The sequence below is a fragment of the Saccopteryx leptura genome, chromosome 6 (assembly GCF_036850995.1).
Source record: "Saccopteryx leptura isolate mSacLep1 chromosome 6, mSacLep1_pri_phased_curated, whole genome shotgun sequence".
Classification (NCBI taxonomy): Eukaryota; Metazoa; Chordata; class Mammalia; order Chiroptera; family Emballonuridae; genus Saccopteryx; species Saccopteryx leptura.
This window is the reverse complement of record NC_089508.1, coordinates 27,915,770-27,935,632: the sequence shown is the minus strand read 5'-3', so window position 1 is coordinate 27,935,632 and position 19,863 is coordinate 27,915,770. Positions and strand designations below refer to the sequence as shown.

The following is a 19,863-nucleotide window of genomic DNA, read 5'->3' as shown; positions in this document are numbered from 1 at the left end:
GCGGCGCCACAAAGCACGGTGTAGCTCACATACAGTACTACTTCCGGTGACGCAGGACGCATGCATCATGGCTCCGGAAGCGCATCATATCACTTGTTACGGCTTGCAATGACAAATATGGAACCGGACATTGACCATCTCATTAGCCAAAAGCAGGCCCATAGTTCCCATTGAAATACTGGTCAGTTTGTTGATTTAAATTTACTTGTTCTTTATTTTAAATATTGTATTTGTTCCTGTTTTGTTTTTTTACTTTAAATTATGTGCAGTGTGCATAGGGATTTGTTCATAGTTTTTTTTTTATAGTCCAGCCCTCCAACGGTCTGAGGGACAGTGAACTGGCCCCCTGTGTAAAAAGTTTGGGGACCCCTGATCTATCCAGTCTTCCATGTTATACACAAATTTATATATTACTTCTAGCCCATCCCAGTTACTTTAACTTTTAATCCTGTGACACCTCATGTTATTAAATATGTTAAATATGTGGTTCTGGCCCTGGTCAGTTGGCTCAGTGGTGGAGTGTTGGCCCTGTGTGTGGATGTCTCAGATTCGATTCCTGGTCAGGGCACACAGGAGAAGTGGCTATCTACTTCTCCACCCCCCTCTCTCTTCCTTCTCTCTCCCCCTTCTGCAGCCATGGCTCGATTGGTTTGAGTGCATCAGCCCCAGGCACTGAGGATGGCTCCATGGAGTATCCACCTCAGGTGCTAAAAATAGCTCAATTGCAAGCATGATTCCAGATGGGCAGAGCATCAGGCAGAGCATTTGCCCTAGATGGGAGTTGCCGGGTAGATCCCAGTCAGGGCATATATATGGGAGACTGTCTCTCTTTTTCCCCTCCTCTCAACTTGGAAAAGAAAGAAGAGAAAAAATAATGCAGTATCACCTCCACCCACAGATTCTGAAGTTCTCAGGTAGCGCCCAAGAGGGTATAGTCAGCTTCTGAGAATGTTCGTTAGATATTGTTAAAGAACCCTCTGTGTCAAGATCACCTGAGCAGCTTGTTAAAATGCATATTTTATGGATTCAGTAGGCTACAAGTGAGGCCTAGGAAACTGAATTTTATTTTATTTTTTATTTATTTTAGAGAGGAGAGGGAGAGAGAGAGAGAGAGAGAGAGAGAGAGAAGAGACAGAGAGAGAGAAGGGGGGAGGAGCTGGAAGCATCAACTCCCATATGTGCCTTGACCAGGCAAGCCCAGGGTTTCAAACCGGCGACCTCAGCATTTCCAGGTCGACGCTTTATCCACTGCGCCACCACAGGTCAGGCGGAAACTGAATTTTAATAAGCTCTCAGAGTTTTTTATACACATGAAAGAAATCAGAGCCTGAGAGGTATCTGTGGGATGTATGAAGGAAGCTTGGTTGGTGGGAAGGGTGGGATCAGGGACCACAGCCTCTTAACCTGATTTGTTTCAAATTCCCACTTTCATTTCTCTCTCTCTACTTTCTAATTCCCATTCCTTGCCATGCAGTCACACAAATACACTGCTCTTTGCTGTCTCCTGAAACTACTCAGAAACTGCCAGATGATCTATACTTATTCCATTTTTTTTTCTCGCTTTTTAGTGAGCCAGTTGGGCTGCGTGGGCTCAGGAAAAAGTTACAGAGGCAAAAGAAGGGCCCTTGGATCTTAGGAGAAAGAAAGCAAGGCTATATGTGCCTGGGGGAAGGCGAGGGGAAAAGAGTAGGGGGTGCTTCAGAGAGAGCATGCTGAGGAGGGGGTGGGGAAAGGCGCGTGGGAGAGGGTGAGAGGATAAGATGATAAGGTGAGAGGTAGAGAGAAAGCGAAAGAGAGAAGGAGAGAGAGAGAAAGTGTGCTGTTCTTGTTTTTTATCATATAGATTTCAAAACTGAAGCCCAGGGAGGAGAGACATGACTAAGATCATAGTACTGGTTAGCACCTGAAGGAATACTGACTCTTTTGACCCCTAATCTTGAAATATAGGGGAAAAAAAGGCTCTTAGCATAAGTAATTTTTTAGCAGAACTTACTTTCTCTAAAACAAAGATACTTTTAGCAGAACTTACTTTTTCTAAAAGACTCTCTACCTCTGGCCTTGAGGCTACCTTCCCAGGCTGTGTGGCCTTGGTCGGTTCTGCAAGGTTGCAGGTGTTTTCAGAATGTTTCTCCCTGGCCTGACCAGGCGGTGGCGCAGTGGATAGAGTGTCAGACTGGGATGCAGAGAACCAGGTTCGAGACCCTGAGGTCGCCAGCTTGAGTGTGAGCGCATCTGGTTTGAGCAAAAGCTCACCAGCTTGGACCCAAGGTTGCTGGCTCGAGCAAGGGGTTACTCAGTCTGCTGAAGGCCTGCGGTCAAGGTATATATGAGAAGGCAATCAATGAACAACTAAGGTGTCGCAATGCGCACCGTAAAACTAATGATTGATGCTTCTCATCTCTCCGTTCCTGTCTGTCTGTCCCTGTCTATCCCTCTCTCTGACTCTCTGTCTCTGTAAAGAAAAAAAAAAAAAAAAGGATGTTTCTCCCTGAATTAATCCTATAGATAAACATTGTAAATGAGCTTGTTTCACTGCTTTGTTTTACTGCTAGGCTTCCCCTGCTCCCCATTCCTCAATCAGTGTGTAATTTTGTCTTTAAAAGCTAACTTCAAAATGTGTTCAGGCTGCACGATTTGAATGACTTAGGTCTCCATGTGGCCGCTGACTTTGAATAGACTCCTTTAAATTTGAACTTTGGTGCGGAGAACGTCTGTATACTCTTCCTGGTTTTGCTACAACAATCCAAAATCTTTTCATCTACTTCAAACTACCTCTCCTTCAGATGAGCTAATAGGCTCCTTTTAGACACCAGTAAAGCAGCAATGTTTCTGAACTTACCTTCAAAATGGCCTCCCACAACACAGTCTTCAAAGGGAAGCAAGATTCTGCATCTTAAACCTTTCTTAGTTTCCTAGGTTCCAAAAGTGTTTATATTGATTACTAGGCAACCACTACTTTAGAATTTAGAGTCTACTTACAGAACTTCAGGATTCAATCAAGGGGTATTTTCAGCTACTTATTAAATTTCCTTCTTCGTGAGCTGAGCTTTTGGAAATTGCATTGTACGTATTGACTGGTGGCAAAATGGATTTCTTGGTCATTCCTTGAAAAATAAACCTCTGAGTCTATGTAGCCAAATATTTTCCCATCACAGGGGTTCATAAGTCCTACAGAGAAAAATGCAAAGCAGAGAACACATGAACACCCAGCTCTGGCGTGCTTCAGATGATAGAACAGATGGTGACAGCGTCTGGGACCTTTCCCATCCCTTTCATCTCTGCCTCTACTTAACTGGCTCTGTCACATAGTTCCATCTCCCCTGCTCCCCAGATCCTAGCTAGATGATCAGCAAATACCACTCTTTTTACAAGGGGACTCTTCAAGTCTTGTGTTTTGTTTTTTTTTTCATTTTTCCGAAGCTGGAAACGGGGAGGCAGTCAGACAGACTCCCGCATGCGCCCGACTGGGGCCTACCGGCATGCCCACCAGGGGGCGATGCTCTGCCCCTCTGGAGCGTCGCTCTGTTGCATCCAGAGCCATCCTAGCGCCTGAGGCAGAGGCCACAGAGCCATCCTCAGCGCTTGGGCCATCTTTGCTCCAATGGAGCCTCAGCTACGGGAGGGGAAGAGAAAGACAGAGAGGAAGGAGGGGTGGAGGGGTGGAGAAGCAGATGGGTGCTTTTCCTGTGTGCCCTGGCCGGGAATCGAACCCGGGACTCCCGCACGCCAGGCCGAAGCTCTACCACTGAGCCAACCGGCCAGGGCCAAGTCTTGTATTTTTAATAGTAAAATTCAAGGCTTGCTGGCCTTCAGAAGTTCCCTTGTAAAAATAACTATTTGTCCTGACAGGAGGAAAGATTTCTGGACATAAGATTCTGTCTTTCTTTTTTTGGCAAAAGTTTTTGTCAGTGAAAGCTGTAAAGTTTATATGGAAATCTTTTTAAATTTTATTAAATTTATTGGGTGACACTGATTAATAGGTTTACAATTCTATAATACATCATCTGTATGTAGCATTGTATGCTCACCCCCCAAAGTCAAGTCCCCTTCCATCACCATATGTTTTTATCTCCTTTACCCTCTTCAACCTAGATTTTGTCTTTCTAGTTTACTTGGGGCCATGCTTTTAAGCCACCTTGTACTGATCAAGCTGACTACTCACTTAAGTACCTGGGACCCTCACTGAAGGGTGAAAGGGTATGTTTTCTGAGATTAAAAGACTTATAAAAATTAAATATTAGACCTTGGTTAAAGTTCCTCAAAAAATTACACAGAATTACCATGGGATCCAGCAATTCCACTTCTGGGTGCATAGCCAAAAGAGTTAAAAGCAGCAGCTCATAGATATTTGTATACCCATTTTCAGAGCAGCATATTCACAACAGTCAAAAGGTATCCAATGATGGATGAGAAGATAAACAAAATGTGATATATATCAATAGAAGATTACTCAATCTTAAAAAGAAATGAAATTCTTTTTTTTTCTTTACAGAGACAGAGAGTCAGAGAGAGGGATAGACAGGGACAGACAGACAGGAACGGAGAGAGATGAGAAGCATCAATCATCAGTTTTTCGTTGCGACACTTTAGTTGTTCATTGATTGCTTTCTCATATGTGCCTTGACCGTGGGGCTACAGCAGACGAGTAACCCCTTGCTCAAGCCTGAGACCTTGGGCTCAAGCTGGTGAGCCTTGCTCAAACCATTTGAGCCCACGCTCAAGCTGGCGACCTCGCGGTCCAGAACCTGGGTCCTCTGCATCCCAGTCCGATGCTCTATCCACTGCGCCACCGCCTGGTCAGGCAAGAAATGAAATTCTTACATATGCTACATACAGTGTGTCCATAAAGTCATGGTGCACTTTTGACCAGTCACAGGAAAGCAACAAAAGACGATAGAAATGTGAAATCTGCACCAAATAAAAGGAAAACCTTCGCAGTTTCTGTAGGAAGATGTGGCAGCATGTGCACATACGTAGATGATGATGTAACACCGTGTATACAGCGGAGTAGCCCACGGCCATGCCAGTCAAGATGTGGATGGTACAGAGGAAAGTTCAGTGTGTTCTGTGGCTCGCTAAATTCGAATCCGTGACCAAAGTGCAACGTGAATGTCAGCGCGTTTATAACAAAGCGCCACCACATAGGAATAACATTACTCGGTGGGATAAGCAGTTGAAGGAAATCGGCAGTTTGGTGGAGAAACCCCGTTCTGGTAGGCCATCAGTCAGTGACGAGTCTGTAGAGGCTATATGGGATAGCTACCTAAGGAGCCCTAAAAAATCTGTGCATGAGCCCACATCGAACTGCACTGAATAAGTATGAAACTGGGAGGGTTTTCTTTTTATTTGGTGCAGATTTCACATTTCTATCGTCTTTTGTTGCTTTCCTGTGACCGGTCAAAAGTGCACCATGACTTTACGGACACACTGTATATGGATGAACCTGGAAGTCATGCTAAGTGAAATAAGAACAAATATTGTATGACTCCACTTATATGAGGTACCTAGAATAGTTAAATTTTTAGAGACTGACAGTGATTTACAGGGGTTGGGGGAAGGGATATACAGGAAGTTATTGTTTAAGGGGCACAGAGTTTGGGTAATGAAGTAGTTTGGGAGATGGATAGTGTTGTTGATTGTACAACAGTGTAAATGTACTTAATTAACTATACATTTAAGTGGTAAATTTTGAATGTGTATTAACAGTTTTTTTTAAACCCTCTTTAATTATAATAGCCATTTATTTTTCCTGACAGAAATACTGGAAACTCTAAAATTCTCACTTCTAACTATTGTATATGTATTCAGCCATTGATCCACTGACAAAATGTCAACATTCATGCATCAATATTGGTAGGGAAATATTAATAAGGCCACTTAATGTACCCATCTTGCTTGTCCCACTTGTCCAAAATACAACCCAGGGAAACGTGTTTGCACTGCTCCTGGACATTTTAACTAGCCTGATGGACCACTGAAGTTTGACAAAGGGATTTCATACAGCTTCCCTATCTCACTGATAAAAATCTATCTTAGTCATGGTGTGTATGTTTTTGGACTGGACTAAAGTTTTCCTTGAAGGCAGGCTATTAACTTTTCTGTGTCTTCTGTGGCTAAATTGCTTTTAGAAAAGATTATCCCTACCTGAGGAACGCATCTTGAACTTCATAGTGATCAGAAACCCCATTTTAGCAGTCAGGTGCTTTGACAAGTCTATGCCTCAATCTCAGGTTTAGTTAAATGCACTAATTAAGACTCAACTGGAAAAATTTTTTGAGACACTTCAAATACTTTGGCCAGCCTGACCAGGCGGTGGCGCAGTGGATAGAGCGTCGGACTGGGATGCAGAGGACCCAGGTTCGAGACCCCGAGGTCGCCAGCTTGAGTGTGGGCTCATCTGGTTTAAGGAAAAGCTCACCAGCTTGAACCCAAGGTTGCTGGCTCCAGCAAGGGCTTACTCGGTCTGCTGAAGGCCCGCGGTCAAGGCACATATGAGAAAGCAATCAATGAACAACTAAGGTGTTTTGCAATGCGCAATGAAAAACGAATGATTGATGCCTCTCATCTCTCTCCGTTCCTAACTGTCTGTCCCTGTCTATCCCTCTCTCTGACTCACTCACTGTCTCTGTAAAAAATAAATAAAAATTAAAAAAAAAACACCTTGGCCAAAAGCATTGCCCTTGGACCTTCCAAATCTCAGATTCACCGCCTTTGGAACTCATAAACTCTCACCCTTGAGACAGGCACAGGACACCCAATGCACATGGCTCCTGCCTATTTGATCCACAGCTGATAAAAGGAAATATACCTCAGTATTATAAAGGCCTAATTGCTTCTATCAAAATTAACCCTGTTCTGGTAGAGTAATCTTCACGGTGTACTCCACAGAAATGGAGACCTTAAACAGCATACTCTTCCCTTCCCGGGTCCATAAAAGAGCATTTCTCTCTTTTGTTTCTCTGGACCTTTATACTGCATGTCCCAAATTGCAAGTTTTTGTTGTTTCCAAATAAACCCATTTTGCTAAAGAACTATCTGGCTTTCTATTTTGTCAAGTGTGAAATAAAATGGAGTCACTTTTGTTAAGGAGCTTTAAGATGGAGCCAAGAGGCCATTAAGAAGATGGGTCTTATGTACAGCCTTACCAGAGAGAACATGAACTTCTGAACTGGGAAGAACTATAAATATTCTAGGATGCTTTAAGAACACATGCAGCTCCTCAAAGAGAGGAACTTTTTACTTAGCAATAGCTTTAGTGATGAATTATGTTTAGCCACGGTTAGCTTTCTGTCGCCAGCACCAATTTAAATTCTTTATGTAAACCTTCCCTTTTGCCTTTTAAAAACCCCTGATTTTTCTTCTCTGGCACACACTTTGAGTTGTTACCCGAATCAGTGTGCACAGATTTTCAACTTCTTTAATCCCTAATAAACATTTTTCTGTATGATTTTTGCCTCCTGACAATTTAGGTTAACAATTTGAGGTCAGCAGGGGGCTTAAAGTTTATACAATTTGCAGATTTCTCTAATAAAAAGAATATAAAGTTATAAATGTAAAATCAAGTACAAGGTCTTGGAAGAGGCCTGAAGTTTGTTGCAGAAAAATAACAAACAAAAAACCCACCACAGGGTGGAACACATAAGTTATGAAAAAGTAGGAAAAGGTGAAAAGTCCAGGATGAGAAGGAGATACCATTTGCTTAAATGATATAACATGAGAGCCCAATATATAATGAAATGTTACCTAATTTGGCTGTTTTTATGCCTATAAAGAATGAAGCTGAGGTCCATATGCCAGACCCTAAGTTGTGTGGCCTCCGCAGCCAATTTCCTGACGTTTTGGGCTAGGTTCCTTAGGGGCAACCCTGGCCCAGCCCACTGCACAGGCCAAAGAGCTTTTGAGAGGCAGAACAGGGAAATTCTTTCTCAGAGTGGACGTTTTTCAGCCTGGAGGCTTTGAGCAAGTTCAACGTGATTGGCTACTGACTGGCAAGGCTGAGCCTACAAGCTGGATTTAGCGGACCGCTCTGTCCCACTAGGCGCCCAGCCTGCAGACTGCTGCCTGCCAGTAGGATCTCTAACCGGTTCTACCTTCCTTCACATTCCAGGGGAATTGATCAGAGGTCTGAAATCAAGTCGCAAAATGATGGCCTCATCTTCCCCTCTCCTGCGAGCGTTTGGACTCGGCCTCTGGAACCCGAGGAGTTGGGCGTGTCTGCCGAAGTCTCCAAAGTTGAGGTCTGGTGACCTGATCTCTTGGGTTCCTGGCCGGATGGCGGCAATGGTGTCGCTGGAGCCTGCGAGCTGCTGCCGTTGGGATGAGCCCGTGCGCATTGTCGTGCGCGGTCTGGCCACGGAGCAGCCGGTCACGCTGCGCTCCTCTCTACGCGACGAAAAGGACGTGCTCTTTCGTGCCCACGCGCGCTACCGCGCCGACTCCGGTGGCGAACTGGACCTGGCGCGCGCGCCCGCGCTGGGCGGCAGCTACGTGGGGATTGAGCCCATGGGGTTCCTCTGGGCCCTGGAGCCCGAGAAGCCCTTAGTGCGGCTGCTGAAGCGGGACGTGCAGACGCCCTTCGTCGTGGAGCTGCAGGTGTTCGACGGCCACGAGGGCGAGGGCGGGCAGCTGCTGGGCCGGGCGGTGCACGAGCGCCACTTTCTTGCCACCGGGGTGCGGCGGGAGCCGTTGCGCACGGGACGGGTGCGAGCCACGCTCTTCCTGCCCCCAGGTGAGTGACCCTTTTCAATTTCTTCCCGCTTTTTTATCTTCACTTTTACGAGGGGATGGAAGTATTTCCTAAAGCTCGGAGGACCGTGGGGCCTTAAAGGGTCGAGACAGGAATGGAATGTCAGGGGACTGGAGAGGTGGCCCTGCCTCCAAAACTGAGAGGTCAAAAAACCCCCACAAAACTGAGAGGTCAATTAGACGATATCCAATTTTTAAAATTAATTTCTATTTATTGTGTTAACATGGATTCAAGTGTCCCACTCAATTTAACACCCTCACCCCCAACCACGTGTCCCCATTACATCCATTTTGTCCCCCTCCCCCTAACTACCTCCCCACTTCCCTCTGGGATTTGCTGTCCTGTTATCTGTATCTATGTGTTATGTGTATATAATTACACTAATCCCTTCACCTCTGATCCCGTCCTCTCATCCCTCTTCCCTCTGACAGCTGTCCCTCTGCTTCCAGTAACCTCATCTCTGCCTCTCTTCCGTTCCTCAGTTCACCGTGTTCATTAGACTCCACATATAAGGGAGATCATACGATATTTTTCTTTCTCTGTCTGGCCTACTTCACTGAAGATATCCAAAATTTTAATTTTACTTAGTTTCTAAAAGATTTAATATTACTGATTTTAGAAAGGGAGCAAGATCATAGTTGTTTTACTTTACTTGTTTATTGATTGCTTCTTCACTAGACAAACCTGGGGTTGGAACCAGGGACCTCAGCATTCCAGGCTCTTTTGGCCAAAACAGTTCAGACAACAGTTATAATTTTGAAAAATAAAACATTTCTGGGAAGTTTCAAAATTTTAATTTCTTAAAAGTTTTCTCAATTTTATAACTTTATAATTCCCAAAATATATTAAATTTAAGAAAATTAGTACCTGACCCCTGTTGGCGCAGTGGATAGAACATCAGTTCAAACCCCAAGGTCACCGGCTTGAGTGCCAGGTCACTGGCTTGAATGTGGGATCATGGTTGCTGGCTTGAGCCCAAAGGTCACTGGCTTGAAGTCCAAGATCGGTGGTTTGAGCAAGGGGTCACTGGCTCCACTGAAGCCAATCAAGGCATGTGTAAGAAGCAATCAGTGAACAACTAAAGTGATGTAACTATGAGCTGATGCTTCTCATCCCTCTCCCTTCCTGTCTCTCTCTCTTTCGCTAAAAAAAAAAAAAAAAAAGTAGCATGAAGGAGGAAGGCCTGTTACTATTAGCGGAAAATCTTCTGTAATATTTAGATAATTTCTCCATTACAAAGAAAGCAATTGGCTGTGCTGGCCAGGTAGTTCAGCTGGTTAGACCATTATTCGGATATGCCAGGGTTGCGGGTTCAGTCCCTAGTCAGGGCACATACAAGAATCAACCAATGAATATATATCAGTGGGACAACAAATCAGTGTTTCTCACTCTCTCTTTCTCCCTTTCTCTAAAATTAATCAGTAAATGAAATTTTAAAAAATCAATTGGTTAATAAAAAATAATTCCTATCAGGAACCAGGCAAACACAAAACTACATAGTTCATACCCTTAAAATTTGCCACGATTTAGAAGTCTATTGCCAGTTATTAACAATTATGTAGAGGACTAGGAATTCACACTGCTAAAAGGAATGGACTCATTCATATCTACTCCTGGAAACAATGATTTACTTAGAAAGTTGACTGTATCATCCTGCTCTTGGTACATGTGCACCAGGAGGTATTGTTTGTAACAGCAAAAAACAACTGGAAACAGCCCTAATGTTCATCAACAGTAAAAGTGATGAGTTGAGGTATATTTACAGCAGCAAAAGTGACCGAACTGCAACTACAAGTTTCAACATGAATGAATCCCAAAAAGTATTGAGTGAAATAATCAAGTCCCCAAAGAAGACATTCCATTTAGATAAAATTCAAAAATAGACACAATAAACAAAAGAATGATTAGAGTACACAGGTAAGTGGTAATAAGGTAAAGAAAAGCAAGAAAGGAAAATCCAGGACAGTGCAAAGAGAAAAAGGAGCAGATACTCAGGGGCCTTGGATAGTTAGTACTGAGTTATTTTTTTAAATGTTGGATATAGCGTATCCTTTATTATTCTTTAATTTTGCATGTTAAATACAAAGTTTTAATGTAAATAGTGAAAATATCCAGTAAATAGAATCATACAGAGGATGCAGCCTTTTGTCTAGCATAATACATTTGTGATTCATTTGTGTTGCCCCAAGTATCAGTAGCTCGTCCTTGTTTCTTAGTAGTACCCCATTATATGCGTGTATCACAGGTTGTTCATTCATTCACCACTTGAAGGACATTTGAGTTTCAAGTCTTTGGACATTTGAGTTTCAAGTCTTCGAAGATTATGAATAAAGTCACTGCAAACACCTGCATGCAAGTTTTTGTGTGAACACAAGTGTACATTTCTTATTTTAAATAAGATTTTATTTATTGGTTTTTTAGAAAGAGGAGAGAGAGAGAAGGGGGAGGGTGTGGAGGAGTGGGAAGCATCAACTAGTAGCTGCTTCTTGTGTGTACCTTGACTGGGCAAGCCTGGGGTCTGGAACCCGGCACCTCAGCATTCCAGGTTGACACCCCGTCCACTGTGCCACCACACGTCAGGCAAAGTTTACATTTCTCTTGGGTAAATATACCTGACAGTGAGATCACTGGATCACATGGTAAATGTATGTTTAATTTTAGCCGAAATAGTCCAACTGTTTTCCAATGTGACTGTATCTGTTAGCATACATACCTGCAGTGTATGAGGGTTCCAATATCTCTGCCCCCTCCCTAGCGTGTGGCATGCTAGGGGGGCGGAGAGAGCAATGATTTTGCTGTTGTCATTGTCTGTAAATTTTTTTTCTGTAAATTATTTTTAACCACAAAAGTAACACATAATCTTTCTTTTTTTTTTTTTTTTTGTATTTTCCGAAGCTGGAAACGGGGCGAGACAGTCAGACAGACTCCCGCATGCGCCCGGCACGCCCACCAGGGGCGAGGCTCTGCCCACCAGGGGGCGATGCTCTGCCCCTTCCGGGCGTGGCTCTGCCACGACCAGAGCCACTCTAGCGCCTGGGGCAGCAGCCAAGGAGCCATCCCCAGCACCCGGGCCATCTTTGCTCCAATGGAGCCTTGGCTGCGGGAGCGGAAGAGAGAGACAGAGAGGAAGGGGGGGGGGGGTGGAGAAGCAGATGGGCGCTTCTCCTATGTGCCCTGGCCGGGAATCGAACCCGGGTCCCCGCACGCCAGGCTGACGCTCTACCGCTGAGCCAACTGGCCAGGGCCTCACATAATCTTTCTAACATCTGTGGGGCTGTAGGCTCTGGGTGTAGAGAGGAATGTGATTTAGTCTATGCCATTGCCTGGACCTTTGAAGACCAGAGGTCTTTCAGTATTTCTGATTGTCAATAGAAAACTTTGACATTACCAAGTAGGGAGCAAGTGCTTTTGACATCCCTGTAAGGACTTTCGAGAATAATTTAGTTTTCTGTTTTGTTTTTTCCAAAGAACCTGGGCCCTTTCCTGGGATTGTGGACATTTTTGGTGCTGGAGGTGGCCTTCTGGAATACCGAGCTAGTCTGCTAGCTGGGAAGGGGTTTGCTGTGATGGCTCTGGCTTACTATAACTATGACGACCTCCCCAAGGGCTTGAAGAACCTCCACCTAGAGTACTTTGAAGAAGCTGTGAACTACCTGCTTCATCACCCTCAGGTTGGAATTTCTCTGTTTTGTGACCTATGTCTCAGGTCTCTTCATAAATGTTCTTGGTTTTCAAGAACTGGACCAATTTGTGACAGCCACGCCCTACCCCCAATGCAGTACCTTTTTTAGTCACTTCTCATGGACAGTTTCTATGCAGATATATATTACTATATTTCTTGCTAGTAAAGAGGTTCTTTTAGTTGGCATTTTGGAGTTTTAAATTGTAGTTTTTATAATATTTCATAATGAGCCCAACACATTTTAGAACCCTGGGTTCGACACGGGAAGTAGAGGGAAAGGGGAAAGGAATCATTGCCTCCAGCTGGTCCCAGTTTAATGTTTGTGTTTCACAACCCTCTCTTCCTTGTGCCCCCTCTAAGAGCACAGTATTAAGGGTTGTTTTTCAAGATTTTATTTATTGATTTTAGAGAGAGGAAAGAGAGGAAGGTGGGGAGGAGTGGGAAGCATCAATTTGTAATAGTTGCTTCTCGAATGTGCCTTGACCGGGCAAGCCCAGGATTTTGAAGTGGCGACCTCAGCTTTCCAGGTCAACGCTTTATCCGCTGCACCGCCACCGGTAAGGCTGCGCAGTATTGTTTAAAGGAGGAACTTGACTGCAAAGAACCTGGGTAGGCCCTGGCCGGTTGGCTAAGCGGTAGAGCGTCGGCCTGGCGTGCGGGGAACCTGGGTTCGATTCCCGGCCAGGGCACATAGGAGAAGCGCCCATTTGCTTCTCCACCACCCCCCCTCCTTCCTCTCTGTCTCTCTCTTCCCCTCCCGCAGCTGAGGCTCCATTGGAGCAAGGATGGCCCAGGAGCTGGGGATGGCTCCTTGGCCTCTGCCCCAGGCGCTGGAGTGGCTCTGGTCTCGGCAGAGCGACGCCCCGGAGGGGCAGAGCATCGCCCCCTGGTGGGCAGAGCATCGGCCCCTGGTGGGCGTGCCAGGTGGATCCTGGTCGGGCGCATGCGGGAGTCTGTCTGACTGTCTCGCCCCGTTTCCAGCTTCAGAAAAATACAAAAAAAAAAGAACCTGGGTAATAGAAAATGTTTTGAGGGTTCTAGGCTCAAGATATCACAGGACCAGAAGATAATTTTTAAAAATAATTTATTTATTGATTTGACAGAGACAGGAGAGAGAGGGGAGCATGGAATGGGAAGTATCAACTCATAGTTGCTTCATCTTAGTTGTTCATTGCTTGCTTGTTGTATGTGCCTTGACCACGGAAGCCCAGGGTTTCGAACCAGCAACCTTGGCATTCCAGGCCGAAGATTTATCCCCTGCACCACCACAGGCCAGGCTTTTTTTTTTTTTTTTTTTTTGACACACAGAGAGATAGATAGGGACAGACAGTCAGGAAGGGAGAGGATGAGAAGCATCAGTTCTTCGTTGCAGCACTTTAGTTGTTCATTGATTGCTTTCTCATATGTGCCTTGACCGTGGGGCTACAGCAGACTGAGTAACCTCTTTTTTTTGTTGTTTTTTGTTTTTGTTTTTTGTTTTTGTATTTTTCTGAAGTTGGAAACGGGGAGAGACAGTCAGACAGACTCCCGCATGCGCCCGACCAGGATCCGACTGTGATCCACCCGGCACGCCCACCAGGGGCGAGGCTCTGCCCACCAGGGGGCGATGCTCTGCCCCTCCGGGGCGTCTCTCTGTTGCGACCAGAGCCACTCTAGCACCTGGGGCAGAGGCCAAGGAGCCATCCCCAGCGCCCGGGCCATCTTTGCTCCAATGGAGCCTTGCTGCGGGAGGGGAAGAGAGAGACAGAGAGGAAGGAGAGGGGGAGGGGTGGAGAAGCAAATGGGTGCTTCTCCTGTGTGCCCTGGCCAGGAATTGAACCTGGGACTTCTGCACGCCAGGCCAACGCTCTACCACTGAGCCAACCGGCCAGGGCTTGAGTAACCTCTTGGTCAAGCCAGTGACCTTGGGCTAAAGCTGGTGAGTTTTGCTCAAACTAGATGAACCTGCGCTCAAGCTGGCGACCTCAGTGTTTTGAACCTGTGTCCTCCGTGTCTCAGTCTGATGCTCTATCCAGTGCGCCACCGCCTGGTCAGGCAGAAGATTATTTATTTTTATTATTTTTATTTTTTATTTTTTTACAGAGACAGAGAGAGAGTCAGTGAGGGATAGACAGGAACAGACAGACAAGAACGGAGAGATGAGAAGCATCAATCATTAGTTTTTTGTTTTTTTTTTTTTCTGAAGCTGGAAACGGGAGAGACAGTCAGACAGACTCCCGCATGTGCCTGACTGGGATCCACCTGGCACGCCCACCATGGGCTACGCTCTGCCCACCAGGGGGCGATGCTCTGCCCCTCCGGGGCGTCGCTCTGCCGGTGACCAGAGCCACTCTAGCGCCTGGGGCAAAGGCCAAGGAGCCCTCCCCAGTGCCCGGGCCATCTTTGCTCCAATGGAACCTTGGCTGCGGTAGGGGAATAGAGAGACAGAGAGGAAGGAGGGGGGGGGTGGAGAAGCAAATGGGCGCTTCTCCTATGTGCCCTGGCCAGGAATCGAACCTGGGTCCCCCGCATGCCAGGCCGACGCTCTACCGCTGAGCCAACCGGCCAGGGCCAATCATTAGTTTTTTGCTACGCATTACGACACCTTAGTTGTTCATTGATTGCTTTCTCATATGTGCCTTGACCATGGGCCTTCAGCAGACCGAGTAACTCCTTGCTTGAGCCAGCGACCTTGGGTCCAAGCTGGTAAATTTTTGCTCAAACCAGATGAGCCCATGCTCAAGCTGGCGACCTTAGGGTCTTGAACCAGGGTCTTCCGCATCCCAGTCTGACGCTCTATCCACTGCGCCACCGCCTGGTCAGGCAGAAGATTATTTTTTAATTCAGTTAGTGTTCATGGTAGATGGAAGCATAGGATCTCTTAGAAAAGTGATACAGTATAATCAGAAGATGTAGATAGAGAAAAGTTAAATTTGAGTTCCGGTTCTTCCAAATCCCAACTCTGGGATTAGTTTCTGTTTTCTCTGAAAAAGTGGGATAATTTCATTTAATTCCTACTACTTTTATGAGGAATCAATGTTTGAAACCAGTCAAGGGTGCTATTGTAGAAGCGATAAGAAAAAAAGACTGCTGTTGAAAGGTCAATCAAATGGCCATTTATAATATAGGATTTTGGTAACTATGACAAGAGCAGTCTTTTCAGAAGAGTGCAAACCATGACCTGGGGTGGCACAGTGGACAAAATGTCACCTTGGAACGCTGAGGCCGCCAGTTAAAAACCCTGGCTGGGCCTGCCTCATCAAGGCACATACAAGATACAACTACTACAAGTTGATGCTTCCGGCTCCTCCTCACCCCCTCCGCCTCCCTCTAAAATCAGTAAATAGAATAGTGCAGACCCAGGTTACCCTGGATGAGGCTGAGTAGAGAATGAAATACAAGATAGAGAGCAACCACAGACAACTTTCCCACAAATTTTGCTGTGAAAGAGAGTAGAAAACTGTGGCAGAGTGGATGTGGGGTCAAGGAATTGTCACTAAAATGCTAAGAGGTACCAGAGCATGAAGTACACGGATGGACATGAGCCAGGAGAGAAAAAGTTATGAAGGAGAAAGAAGGAAGTTGTGGGAGCAAAGTCTAGGGAGTGAGAGCAGATCGGATCCCAACCCACGCAGAGGGGTGGCCTTGGATAAAAACAGAGGTACTTCTTTGGGAAGCAGGAAGGAAGACAGAGCTTGAGTTCATTTGGAACTAAGTAGATTTGGCAGGGGAAGTAAGGAAGAGTTCCTACTGGGTAGCTTCTGTTTTCTCCATGAAGTCGAAGAGCTGGAGGTGAAGGGGAATTGCGAGGGGCTCAGGAGGCTTGAGGAAGTAGAGGGTATGAAGTCATCATTTGGAGAAGTGAAAGGCGAACAGGGAGGTGTGGCAGGACTGATGGGCAGTGTGGATGTGTACAGGAGTTTGAAATTTGTGGTCATGAAATGAAAGATCTGTCGGCACAAATGTGTGGTTTTTTTCTCCAGCAATGTTGCCTTGCACAAATGCAGGCCCAGAGGAAGTGAATAGATGGGCTTCACCAAGGTTATTCCTTTACCAGTCGTTATGACTAAAGGAGGAGAGGTATTAGCTAAGAGTGCTTGCAAGGGAGTGATAATAACAATAAGCTTGAAATCTAAGCTGGATGAGGTGGGAGGTGAGCATGAGAGAGGTGTTGATAGTGAAAAAAGCGGTAGTCAAGGTCGCAGAGAGATGAAACAGGTGGTGCTGAGATGGCTTCACTGGAAGTATTTCAGATGGTGATCAGTGAGTAGAATGCTTGCAGCTATTTTGGAGATGAACTTGGTTTAGGTTATGACAATGGGAGAGAAAGCTCATCGGAGGTATGGAGGTCAAGGAACTGAAAAGCCCAAGTATTTAGTAGATCATCCACATGGTTACTGAAGTCACCAACAATGGTGATGGAGAAATTGTGGGAAAGAAGATAGAAAGGAAGAATAAAGAGCCCAGGTTTGCAAACCTTGGTAAATGATAAAGCACAGATTCAGGCTCAGTTGTAGCTGACTTCCAGCTCCAGGCACTACTCCCCACACTGGTCATGGACTCATTCTTTCTCCTCTGTCCTTATCTCAGGTAAAGGGTCCAGGAGTTGGGCTGCTTGGGATTTCCAAAGGAGGTGAACTCTGCCTCTCCATGGCCTCGTTCCTGAAGGGCATCACTGCCGCAGTCATAATCAACGGCTCCATAGCTAATGTCGGAGCAGCCTTACACTATCAGGGCGAGACCCTGCCCCCTCTCGGCATCAACCGGAAGTGAATCAAGATGACCAGAGACGGCTTTGCAGACATTTTGGATGCCCTGAACAGCCCTTTGGAAGGCCCTGACCAGAAGAGCTTAATTCCTGTGGAAAGGTCTGAGAGCACCTTCCTTTTCCTTGTAGGTCAGGATGACCATAACTGGAAGAGTGAATTCTATGCTAATGAGGCCTCTAAACGCTTACAGGCCCATGGTAAGGAGAAGCCCCAGGTCATCTGTTACCCAGGGGCGGGACACTACATAGAGCCTCCCTACTTTCCCATGTGCCCAGCCTCCCTGCACACCTTGGCGGGCAGTCCCGTCATCTGGGGAGGGGAGGCCAGGGCTCATGCCATGGCCCAGGCGGATGCTTGGAAACAGCTCCAGATTTTCTTCCACAAACACTTGGGTGGGAAAAGGGGATGATCACACCAAAACTGAAATCCTTTATTTGATTGTGTAACATCTCTGATGCTAATGTATCCTGGGAACAGCTGTTACAATTAAGTGTGTATGTATAGTTTTTTTCCTTTTTAATACTTAAGAGTTTTCCCTATTCACTGTTAAAATGAACTTACCGATGAGTTTTCAAAGTTTTTATAAACTACATGCCTTTTCAGTTATTTGGGATGAAAGGGATTCTGCAGAAAACACCACAGATGGAAAAAGCACCCTTTTTAGTCTCTCACAACACACAAGGCTTTAGCTCAGAAAGGAAAAGTGAGTAACACTGATTCACAGTGACTTGTACATAAAACTATTAAGAATTTTTAGCTCTGGCCAGTTAGCTCAGTCTCTTAAGAGCATCGTCCTGAAACCACAAGGTTGCAGGTTCCATCCCCAGTCAGGGCACACACAGGAAGAACCAAAAAATGTGTGACAGAGGGCCTGGCTGGTTAGCACAGTCGGTTAAGAGCATCAACCCAAAACGACAAGGTCACAGGTTCGATCCCCAAGATCTCCAGTCAGGGCACACACAAGAAGCAACCAATGAATGCACGGCTGAGTGGAACAACAAAGGAATGCTTCCCTTTCACCTCTTTCTCTCCCTTCCTCTCTCTGTCTCTATCAATAAATAAAAAAATTAAGCAATGGCTGGATAGCTCAGTGGGAGCGTTGTCCTGGAGCATGGAGGTTGCCGGTTCGATTCCCCAGTCAGGGCACACTCAGGAGCACCTTGTTGTTCTTGTCTCTCCCTACCTATCTAAAGAAAAACATTTTTTTATAGCAAATATATTTTCAGTTCTTTGATATCTTCTCTTCGGATGAGTATTTTCTTAGTGCAAATAAATTTGTTTTCTGGGTTTTTTTTTACATATATGGGCCTTTATGATATAGTTGTTTTGAAAGCAGGCAAAACATTATTTAGATGAGTTATATAAGTGATTTTAATAATGATTAATGTGAAAATAAATGATTTAATATTTATTTTTTTATTTTAAATTTTATTTATTAGTTTTTAGAGAGATGAGAGAGAGAGAAAGGGGGAGGACCAGAAAGCATCAACTCCCATATGTGCCTTGACCAGGCAAACCTGCGTTTCGAACCAGCAACCTCAGCATTCTGGGTCGACGCTTTATCCACTGCTACCACAGGGCAGGCCGATGATTTAATATTTATATCACTTGATATATATAGTTTAATAATAGGCTTATTAAATGTTTGTAAATCTTTATATATTTAAAGTAAAAAATGCCTTACAATTATGCTATTATTTCCTCAATTACTGTTTTTTATCTTTTTTTTTTTTGTATTTTTCCTTTTTTTTTTTTTTTGGTTGGCCATTACATTTAATCCTAGCTCTCACCCAGTGGGTGAGAAACACACACAGTGGGAAAACACTTCTCTTTCCATTCAGGGTTCTCAAAGCCACTGACTTATCCGAGTATTCCTAGAATCAAAGGTTTCTACCTCACCAGCCTTATTCAGTTGTTCCCCATCTTCTCTCTGCACAAACTGGCTACTCCTTCAGCACTCCACCATCTTGGCTGCTTCTCCCCTGCAATGCTAATTTCAGGAACTGAGTTTTTTTGTATTTTTCTTAAGTGAGAAGCGGGGAGGCAGAGACTACTCCCGTATATGCCTGTCTGGGATCCACCCAGCATGCCCACTAGGGGGGGATGCTCTGCCCATCTGAGGCATTGCAACCAGAGCCATTCTAGTGCCTGAAGCAGAGGTCATTGAGCCATCCTGAGTGCTTGGGCCAACATTGCTCCAATGGAGCCTTGACTGCAGAGGGGAAGAGAGAAACAGAAAGAAGAGGGGGAAGGGTGGAAAAGCAGATGGGCGCTTCTCCTGTGTGCCCTGGCCAGGAATCAATATTACTTTTTTTTTTGTATTTTTCTGAAGCTGGAAACAGGGAGGCAGTCAGACAGACTCCCGCATGCGCCCGACTGGGATCCACCCGGCATGCCCATCAGGGGGCAATGCTCTACCCATCTGGGGCATCGCTCTGTTGCAACCAGAGCCATTCTAGCGCCTGAGGCGGAGGCCATAGAGCCCTCCTCAGCGACTGGGCCAATTTTGCTCCAATGGAGCCTTGGCTGTGGGAGGGGAAGAGAGAGAGAGGAAGGAGGGAGGAGGGGTGGAGAAGCAGATGGGTGCTTCTCCTGTGTGCCCTGGCCAGGAATTGAACCTGGGACTCCTGCTCGCCAGGCCGATGCTCTACCACTGAGCCAACCTGCCAGGGCCTTACTTTTTTATT

At 45.5% G+C, this 19,863-nt stretch overlaps 2 protein-coding genes across 2 annotated transcripts in view; both read left to right on the top strand.

Annotated features, from left to right (window-relative positions):
* The first annotated feature begins 8,053 nt into the window (after positions 1 to 8,053).
* LOC136377440 (acyl-coenzyme A thioesterase 2, mitochondrial-like) lies at positions 8,054 to 17,561 on the top strand. Its single transcript, XM_066344230.1, has 3 exons — positions 8,054 to 8,728; positions 12,215 to 12,417; positions 16,998 to 17,561. Exons 1-3 carry the CDS (start codon positions 8,143 to 8,145, stop codon positions 17,178 to 17,180), a joined length of 972 nt encoding a protein of 323 aa, XP_066200327.1. The 5' UTR covers positions 8,054 to 8,142; the 3' UTR covers positions 17,181 to 17,561.
* The window catches only part of LOC136377438 (peroxisomal succinyl-coenzyme A thioesterase-like), a 22,428-nt gene continuing 19,751 nt past the window's right edge, over positions 17,187 to 19,863 (top strand). The window contains exon 1 of the mRNA XM_066344223.1: positions 17,187 to 17,373. Within this exon, the coding sequence (XP_066200320.1) occupies positions 17,187 to 17,373 (187 nt within the window). The remainder of the gene's footprint in view (positions 17,374 to 19,863) is intronic.

What these genes read in the sequence shown, in the direction of transcription:
- LOC136377440 (XM_066344230.1), top strand. Translation starts at nt 8,143, where the DNA reads ATGATGGCCTCATCTTCCCCTCTCCTGCGAGCGTTTGGACTCGGCCTC. An exon ending in CACGCTCTTCCTGCCCCCAG is followed by an intron (nt 8,729 to 12,214) that starts GTGAGTGACCCT and finishes TTTTTTCCAAAG; the next exon opens with AACCTGGGCCCTTTCCTGGG. An exon ending in ACCTGCTTCATCACCCTCAG is followed by an intron (nt 12,418 to 16,997) that starts GTTGGAATTTCT and finishes TCCTTATCTCAG; the next exon opens with GTAAAGGGTCCAGGAGTTGG.